Source organism: Hevea brasiliensis, chromosome 1, assembly GCF_030052815.1.
Source record: "Hevea brasiliensis isolate MT/VB/25A 57/8 chromosome 1, ASM3005281v1, whole genome shotgun sequence".
Lineage (NCBI taxonomy): Eukaryota > Viridiplantae > Streptophyta > Magnoliopsida > Malpighiales > Euphorbiaceae > Hevea > Hevea brasiliensis.
This window is the reverse complement of record NC_079493.1, coordinates 24,957,414-24,967,953: the sequence shown is the minus strand read 5'-3', so window position 1 is coordinate 24,967,953 and position 10,540 is coordinate 24,957,414. Positions and strand designations below refer to the sequence as shown.

Genomic DNA, 10,540 nt, shown 5'->3' with positions numbered 1-10,540 from the left:
AAATATACTAAAAATTATATAATTATGGGTAATTCTTTTATTAGCCGTCTCTAACTTTGTAGAGCGTTTTATTTTTGTCTTTTATCTTTATTTTGTTACCATAAAGTCATTAAACTTTTGAAAATATTACACCAAAATCTCTCTTCTCATAATCTGATCAAATTTTCAATAAGACACTTATATAGCAGTGCCACGTGTTAAAAAAAGAGAGAGAGAGAGAGAGAGAGATAGAGAGAGAGAGAAACGTCATGTAGGAAAGGGTTAATGAGAGGTATTGTAAGTAGACAAAAATGAGCAAGGGTAAAGGAAAGTAGGTCTAGTATATGAAAAGAAGCTATGGAAGAGGAATTGTGATGGTAATTTCTTGTTTTTATTTTAGTTTTCTTATTATGTGGCACTTACATAAGCATCTTACCAAAGGATTGATCGAATTCTAGCGTGAGCATTTTAGTGTAATATTTTCAAAATTTTGGTATTTTGTAGTAACAAAATGATGATAAAAGACAAAAGTGAAACGCCCAAAATTGAGGGACTGACTTATAAAAATTACCCGATAATTAGATAACCTCTAAATCTTCAATTCCAGGAGGACCAATGGCTAGGAAGAAATGGCTGCTCGGTCAGCTGGGCTAGCTCTAATGGTTCAGTTGGCAGCTCAACATGGTAGTAATCGGTGCCGCAATCTGGCAGTGGTAGACATGGATCATATGTTGAGGAGGGCTGTGGCTGTTGGAACCCATTAGTTTGCTCCACTTGCATTTCCAAATTTTGGTATGAGAGTACACTTGCGTTTACCACCAAAGGATTTGATGGCTCACAAGCAAAATTCATCATGATCTGACTTTCCTCCATTGAGCTGCTGCCTTCAAAACCATTATTCTTTAAGCAATTTCTCCTCGTATCCTCCATAGTTTCCTGCTCACTTCTTTTTCCCTTATGTTTGATCTTGCAAAGTCTCCATGCCTGAAATTAATGTGAAAATCCAAACTAATAATTAAATTAACCCAACAAGGCAGCAATCAATAAATAGTTCATCTAGGGCAATTCAATAAATTTTAGAATACGATTATTTTATACAATAATTTTATTATAACTATTAATTAATGGTAAGTTTCATCATAATCAACATCAAAATCTGTTCACTATACATGTAACCATTTCATTGAATAAATTCTTGATTGACAAAGGTGTCAAATTTGAACTTTGGAATCATTATTTCAAAATTTTTCGAATAAAAGCAGAAGAAACAGAAATAATATAAATAAAAAGGTCGAGATGGGACTGCAAATGAACCGTTGGAGTAGACTCAAGACTGAATTCATGCATGATCCAGTTGGTTTTGATAGCGTTGTGGCGATTTCTGGCATAGTTGTTGAACCTGTGAAATGTTAGAGGCCTTTTGCAGCCAACAATCTCCTTGACTTGTATTTTCTTGACATGGCTAGTTGCTTTCCACCATCCACGACCAACTACTTCGCGGGAGTCGTTCTCCTTCTTGTAATAGTAATAACTCTCATTCCTGCTTACATCTAGGTTGAGGTTGAGATCACCACCTGTAATCCATGCATGTATACAAGAACCCATTAATTCATCACCATAATACAACAACTCAAACTAGTTGAAGTCGATTATAGGGATCTGTATGCAAAAACCCTATTAAAGTCATCACCATGTAATATCATGCAAACGTTTCTCAGACTATAATCATGCATTTATACGCACAAAGCTCTCATTCTTTCTATCATGCATGAGCATGGACCGAGATTATCTGACTACAGCAAAACTTGTCTTGTATTAGAGGAGATGAAATTAAAGAAAGAATACAACTTACGTACATTCCAGATCTTGTGGTTCATACTCATAAACATTTTTATGAGAAAAGAAAAGCAGGGTCAAGTCATGCCCTGATGCTTTTTGATTCAGCAATTCGATGAGCTCCTCATCAGTAGGGCTGTATTTGAACCCGTGAGGCAACATATTATAGATCTTCTTCTTCACTATGCCTTTATAATTGGCTCTTCTCTTTCCTGTGCTTGTTTTGTGTTGGAAGAGACTCTAATCAAAGCCATTGGTTCCTTATATAGACTTAAAAATGTAAGAAAAATCATCAATAAGAGAATTAAACCAATGAAAGGAGAGCTTTTAATTTGAAAGGAAGGAGACTGTTTCTTGGGGCAAGGCCTACCATAGGCTTGCAAAATGCGACCCCTTTTAGGGTTTCTTTTTTTAATTTTTTACAGACAAAAGAAAGCAAATGTGAAAGCTCAGACTCAATATCAAACAAATGGGCATGCGTTTATCGTTTCAAATTCCATTCATTGAAACATAGACAAATTATTAAATAATTTACTGAAGCATAGAGTTAAGGATTTAACATTTAATGAAAATTAAATTAAAATTCAATAGGTATATTATTTAATAAATATTAAATATATGTTATATAGTTAATAATTTTTTTTTGAAAGATGTAATTAATAATACTTTACAAATTAACAATTAAAATTAATTACTTGATATATTTTATATTCAAAATTCTAAAATAAATCTAATAAATTTTAATATATAAATTTCTTATAAAAAATAATTTTAGAGCACAATAACATTACAGAAAGTTGATAGTTTTTTCACATTATAAAAGAAATTAAAATTTAAATAATTGAATTTAAATAATTATTCAAAATAAAATTTATATATATATATATATATAATTATATGTAAATTAACTTATATTAAAATAATTAGGCCTTATTAGAGGCGTGCTAGCTCAGTTATAAAAGAAAATAGTTTAATTATTTTATTTATATCGCTGAAAATTAAAATAATTTTGATATATTTTATATATAATAATTTAATAAATATAAATATATTCTAAGAAAATATAATTTTTTATATTATTTTTAAAATTAAATTAATTATCTTTCATGTTTGATTTCATCTAAAAGAATTAATTTTATTTTCTCAAAAAGACACATAAAACAAATTATCATTATGAGAAAAAATGATATAGAAAAAAAAAAATAATTAAAGTAAAAATATTATATAAAATGGACAAGGGCACTATCAATTATGTAATCCACAACTTGGTGTAGTGGAATATAGCCTTTCTCACGAGCTTTTATCATGAGCCCAATATTGAAATTTTGGTGTTGGCACGTCAAAAGGTGCCACGTCGCCCCCGCAAAACCCGCTTAACTTTGACTGAGTTTGTTGATTTGAGAAAAAAAAACTCAACTATGAATATAAATAGTTGTCTAATTATTATAATTAATAAAAATTTATAAATTATACTTTCATAAAAAATTCGTAAACCATGTAAATATTTATTAAAATATTTTTTTATTCGTCAATTAATAGATTTATTTTTAAAAATTATTATTTAAAATTTGAATAAAAAATTAAATTAAAATTTAAGAGTTTAAACGTGTATAAAAATATTTTTATACAATAATGTTATTACTTGTTCGATGATTGTTTCCCGCTGTGCGCAGCTGCCCCATGACTGAGTCAAAAAAGTCGTTTATTTTCTTTACTCTCTCCTTTTATGTACAATATCACACGTAATTATTTGATTTTATATATATTTTATAAAAATTATTTAATTTTAATTTTTTTTATAAAAATTATTAAATTTAAATTTATTTTAATAAAAATTATTATAACTTAAAATTAAAAATTTTCTAATTAACTTATTAATCTATTAATAATTTTAAAAATAAAATTATTTTATTTTATTATTATTATTTTTTAAATAAAATACATCCAACTATTTTTTTACCGTCAAATCACTTTCTGTTTCTTCTTCATTAGCAGCTATTAATTAGATAATTTTATTTTTAAAATAATTTATAAGTTAATAAATTAATCTAAACGTCTTTAATTTTAGTCATAATAATTTTTATGAGATTAAATTAAAGTTTAATAAATTTTATGAAAGAAATTAAAATTTAATAATTTTTATAAAAATATTTATAAAATTAAGTGATTACATATAATAATTATCATTCTCTCTATAAATATAAAAAATAAGCTAATAATTAGATAAAATTTTATTAAACACTTAACATAAATTAATTACTGTTACCTATTAATTATCAAATAACAAAAACAATAATTAATTATCAAAAATTAGTTACATTCAGAGGGTGCTTGGTTCAATAGCTATATTTTTTAAGAATTAATTATTTTTTTATTTTAATAATAAAATAAATAATATAATTCAGTTGAAAAATACAATAAAGAAAAATGAATAAACAATAAAAAGAAGTGCGGTCTCATAGGAAGAAATCAGTTGAAAAAGGCCAGCACAGAATTGAAAGAAATTATTACAAATGCAAGTGATATGAGTAAGGAATCTGTTTATCAAATTCATGGTCTTCTAGAATGATAATGTCTTCATCAAATTGACCATTGTTTCCCTCCACAAGGTCTTCCTAGTCTGCTGTGCCTAATAATTAATGTTTGCTTTTAAAAAACAAGTCTAAATAATATCCTAAACCACCAATTTAGTCATAATAAATGGTATAATTGTGGAAATTAAGGAAGAGACATAACTAATATTTAATTAGGGCCATTATGTCATATGAAAGCCAATTTCTTAATCATCAAATATGAGTGAATGATTTTACATGCATTTCTTTATATTACGTAAATAATAGTTTATTTTAATAAAAAAAATAAATCCAATATTTGTTTCAATTTTTTTATTAAAAAAAAAAGTAAGAAGAGTATATCCCTATCTAAATCAGAGAGAGCTTATAAACTATTAGAGATTGATAGTAAGATTTATGTATCGCTCTGTTATAAAAAAACTATAATAAAAGTGTTTCAATTAAAATAATTAATTAATTTATTAATTATTTTTAAACTTAAAAATTAATTAAATTTTTTAAAATTATTAAAAAATTTTATTTATTTAATTAATTATTAACTTCAAATAATTATTAAATAAATATTTAGAGGTTATTGGATGATTAGCTGAGATAAGAGGGTTGACAGCAGTTTTATGCATTTTCAAAGAGTAGATAGATAATTATTGAATGTGAGAAGGTGTCTTTCAAAGTCTTCTAGATACCTGTAAAGAAGGCTATAAGAATTAGATATGTAGCAACATAAAAGGCTCAATAAACCAATTCAACAATAATAATAAAAGACTCTAATAATTTATTTATTTTTAATTTTATATGTCTTTTAATATTTCAAATTTTGTATTTATTTTCTAAAATTTATATTTTCAGTTTAGTTAAATTCTCACAATTGCTTTAAAAAAATAAGAGAAATGCGCACAATTAATATACTTAAAAATTTTTATTCGAGGAGGGTCAAAAAATTTTCACACTGAATTTTCTAATTTTCTCTTTTAATTTTGTCTTAATATTTTTTTCCTCTCTTTTATTCCATTGGAAGAATTTAAAAAACCCCATCCGTAAAATTAATTTTAATACATCAAAATAAATATTAAATCTCAAAAATAAAGTTTAGGATGCCGTTCGGACTTTAAATTTAAAATAATTAAATAATTATAAATAATAAAATTTGAAATTAAACCTCTCAAATTAAAAAAAAAAATCAGATATTAAATATTCATTAAATAAAAATTACAAAAATAGATGGCAAGCAATTATATTTTACATAAGTATTATTTTAATTAATTTTCAATCACATATAATATGCTTAGATATGGAAATGTAAGTCGAATTCTCGTGCTTCACATGGATAAGTATAAAAATTATATGAATTAATTATTTAATAAATATTTTAATGAAAAAATAATTTTATTTTATATTTTAATAAATATATATATATATATATTATTAAATCTAAATATGAAATATTTTTCAACACAAAAAAATATATACAAATTCATTAAAGATAGAATATAGTATTTTTATTAAGCACTTTATTATCTCTCCATTTACTTTGAAATGATCATAGAATATGTGCTTCTTGATAAGTAAAATTTTAAAATTACAAAATACTTTAAAAAATAATATATAATAGACTTTCAATATTTAATTATATCATTAATATGAATACATTTTCAAAGTCATAATTTATAATGATCGGGTTCCAACCACTAAAGGAATTGTTTGCTTTGGCCATAAGTCTCACGGTTTTGTCTCATAGGTGGAATGGAGAATTTTCCAGGAGGTCACCAATCCTAGGATTTCTCTCAAGCGAGCATGCTTAATTCTAGAGTTATTCCAACTCTCCAAGTCATTCCACCAAAAGGCGCCTTTAGTGATTAGTTCCCCCATTTTATATATCATTGCTTTTTGAACTCAAACTATTCCGTGCTTTGCCTAAGGGATTCCCACGTCGGCAAAGCACGAAGATGATCTTGGGAAAATGTCAAATATGTCAAGAAATTTTAAAATATATTCTAATTTGGTTTGATTTAATGGTTAAAAATATATTTATGTAGATTTGAGTCTTCAATCTTTAACCTTTACTCTAAAAAAAATAAAAAAACAAAATTATTAAGACGCAAATTTCACTGAAAACAAAATACCGATGCTTCAGGTTATATAGCAAAACTTCTTTTGGATTAATTAGACAATATTTGCAATTAATAGGATGGATCAAATTTACATTAATTGTTATAATTATGCCATTAATTTGCTTTAAAGGAGTTTTAATGTATCTATTTAACAATTTATGGTAAATTTGTAAAGACTGAATAACACATACATAAATAAAGAAATATATATATATATATTCTCATTTTTATTATTTCAAAATTAGACAATTTTATTGTTAAAAAAAAAATAAAATACATCATATTTCAATCTTAATCAAAATATTATAGAGAAAAATTTTAAATCTTAAAAATTTAAAATTTTCATATAAGTGCCAAAACAATTAATTTTAATTTTGACTCCGTTTGTTTTATGAAAAAAAATATATTTTTTTTATAATTTTTAGTATTTAGGCATTCAGAAAAATAGGTCAATAAAAAATATTAATTAAATTATTTAAAAAAAAATAATTTTCTCTTTTTGAAAAAGAAAATTATTTTTCATTTTTAATACATATATAAATACATACCATTAATTTAACATTATAATTAAATAACGACAAAATTTTTTTAAGAAAATATATTTTTAAAAAATATTTATTATATATAAATTATTTCTCACAAAATCAATGGAGCCTTAATAATAGTTAAATTAAAAAAAAAATGAATTCCTATATTACTTTAAGTTTAAGGTGGTTTTTATATATTAACCATTTGTTTGGATTTAGAAAAATAGAGAGAAAATAAAAGAAAAAATATATATAATTTCTTATTTTTTTTTAATTTGAATATTAAACAAAGAAGAGTGAGAGTAAAAAGAAAGAAAGAAAAAGAATTAAAAAAAATTTAATTTCCTTAAAAAATAAAAGTATTATTTATATTAAAATCTATATACTTAATGTGAAAACTAAGACAAAAAGAATAGCTTATATAATTAAGCCATTTAACTGAGTCATGGTGTTTATGAAAAAGCTTTAAAAATGACTTTCCTAGTAATTACGGTACTTATTATTATTATTATTATTATTATTAAAATTTTATTGTAAGTATATTTATTATTATATTTGCTATTGTAAAATATTATACTATTACATTCTTATGAATTAATATTTAAATTATATTATTACATTATTATGAATGAATATTTAACGAAAAAATTAATAATTATTTAAAAAATAAAATTTTAACTTAATTTTGATTAACATATGATTACTCATTTTAATACAAATTTAAATTATTTTTAACATAATTAGCTAATGATTTCATCATTAACAAAATTTTATAATATAATTTTAAATATAAAAATAAATATTAAATTATAATATTAAAATAAAAAATAAATAAATCGCGTAACGTATGGATAAAATAATTATTTATTTTTATATTTTTAGACATTAAAAAAAATTGATAATTATTTTTTTATTTTTTAAAAAATTTTATATTTCTCTTAATCTAATGACTATATATATATATTCTCAATTTTTTCTATTCATTTACCTAGAAACATTTGGATAGAGAATAGAATGAAAAAAATGAGTAGATTTAAATTGACTTAGATGAGAGTAGTACAACATGACCTAAAAACATTACACATTTTTGAAGATTTAACCCAAAATCGTTTAGAATAGAGAAAACGAATCCTTATAGTTGACTCTAAATTTTTGAGATAAAGGCCTAGTTGAGTTGAGTTGAGTTGAGTTGAGTTGTACTTTGAAATGATAATAGATTATGTGCTTCTTGATAAGTGAAATTTTAAAATTACAAAATACTTTAAAAAATAATATATAATAGACTTTCAATATTTAATTATATCATTAATATGAATACATTTCCAAAGTCATAATTAATTATAAATAAATATCAATATTTTAACTTAAAAAATTTTAATTTATCAAATTAAAATATAGAAAAATAAAAAAAAAACTTAAAAATTTCTAAAAAAAATAGTGCAATAATTAATATTTTCAACATTAAAAATTAAAAAATAGAAAAATATCATATACAATAAACTTTCAATATTTAATGATATTATCAATACAATTATATTTTTCAAGTTATCATTAATTATAAATAAATATTAATTTTCAATTAAAAATATTTTAATTAGGACTTTCTTAATTAAACTGGACATAATCAAACAAAAGCATTATTATTAACTTAAATTTTATTGAGATATATTGATCATCAATAGTTCATATTTAATTGATATTAAAATATTATCTTCTGTTTATATGTGGTTGTATTTTTTTTTTTATTGAAAATCTATACATGTGGTTATATATTTTTTACTAATTAATCTAATATATTTTATGTTATACATATTCATATTTATTTTTATTATTAAATATATATATATATATATATATATATATTTGCTATTAATACTTTATGTATGCCATACAATGTTTTACTAATAATTATACATAAGCATGGTATAAAAGATTTAATTATTATTTTTTAAAAATAGTTCAATACTAAAAAAATAGGTATCTAAAAAAATCAATTTTCTATAAAATTAATAACAAGTAAACATATATGCAAATACATATTTTTTATGTTAAAAATTTTATTAACTAAATAATATTATAAAATATATTAATTAATCCAATCAAAATGTAGAAAAATGGAGAATAAACTTAAATTTCTATTAAAATTTTAAATATTAAAAATTAGAAAATAAGAAAATATATACAATGAATATAATTAATATTGTTATATTTTCAATGTCATAATTAATAATTATATAAAATTATTAATTTTTGACTTTAAAAATATATTAATTGGTCACAAAATAAAAAAAAATAGTAATATACAATAAATAAAATTAATATAGTTATATTTTCAATATTATAGTTAATAATTATATAAAAATATCAATTTTTAAAATTGAAAATATATTAATTAACCAATGAAAATGTAAAAAAAAAAACTTAAAAATTTCTAGAAGGATAAATAACAATTCTAAACAATGGTCCAGTACCACGTTACATATATATATATATATATATTCTCAATTTTATTATTTCAAAATTAGACAATTTTATTGTTAAAAAAATTTAAATTACATCATATTTCAATCTTAATCAAAATATTATAGAGAAAAATTTTAAATCTTAAAAATTTAAAATTTTCATATAAGTGCCAAAATAATTAATTTTAATTTAGACTCCGTTTATTTTATGAAAAAAAATATTTTTCATATTTTTTAGTATTTAAGGTATTCAAAAAAAAAAGTCAATAAAAAATATTAATTAAAATATTTTTTTAAAAAATAATTTTCTCTTTTTAAAAAATAAAATTATTTTTCATTTTTAATACATATATAAACACATATTATTAATTTAACATTACAATCAAATAACGAAAAACTTTTTTTAAAAAAATATCTTTTTAAAAAATATTTTTTTATGAAAAATATTTATTATATACAAGTTATTTTGCACAAAATCAATGGAGCCTTAATAATAGTTAAATTAAAAAAAAATGAATTCCTATATTACTTTAAGTTTAAGGTGGTTTTTATATATTAAAATGGAGAGAAAATAAAAGAAAAAAAATATATAATTTTTTATTTTTTTTATTTGAATATTAAACAAAGAAAAGTGAGAGTAAAAAGAAAGAAAGAAAAAGAATAAAAAAAAATTTCATTTCCTTAAAAAATAAAAGTATTATTTATATTAAAATCTCTATACTTAATGTGAAAACTAAGACAAAAAGAATAGCTTATATAATTAAGCCATTTAACTGAGTCATGGTGTTTATGAAAAAGCTTTAAAAATGACTTTCCTAGTAATTACGGTACTTATTATTATTATTATTATTATTAAAATTTTATTGTAATTATATTTATTATTATATTTGCTATTGTAAAATATTATACTATTACATTCTTATGAACTAATATTTAAATTATATTATTACATTATTATGAATGAATATTTAACGAAAAAATTAATAATTATTTAAAAAATAAAAAATTAACTTAATTTTGATTAACATATGATTACTCATTTTAATATAAATTTA

The 10,540-nt window shown here is 21.4% G+C and overlaps 1 protein-coding gene across 1 annotated transcript; it reads right to left on the bottom strand.

Moving 5' to 3' along the window:
- Window positions 1-293: 293 nt before the first annotated feature.
- Window positions 294-1,977, bottom strand: LOC110652796 (NAC domain-containing protein 55-like). The gene is made up of 3 exons (XM_021808414.2): window positions 1,836-1,977; window positions 1,294-1,553; window positions 294-963 (listed from the first exon to the last, which is right to left on the bottom strand). The coding sequence occupies exons 1-3, from the start codon at window positions 1,975-1,977 to the stop codon at window positions 577-579; spliced, it is 789 nt and encodes a 262-aa protein (XP_021664106.2). The 3' UTR covers window positions 294-576.
- Window positions 1,978-10,540: the final 8,563 nt, after the last annotated feature.

Coding starts and splice junctions, on each gene's coding strand:
- LOC110652796 (XM_021808414.2), bottom strand. CDS start 1,977: ATGTTGCCTCACGGGTTCAAATACAGCCCTACTGATGAGGAGCTCATC. Junction 1,554..1,835: donor TGAACCACAAGATCTGGAAT/GTACGTAAGTTG, acceptor CATGGATTACAG/GTGGTGATCTCAACCTCAAC. Junction 964..1,293: donor GTCTTGAGTCTACTCCAACG/GTTCATTTGCAG, acceptor CATTAATTTCAG/GCATGGAGACTTTGCAAGAT.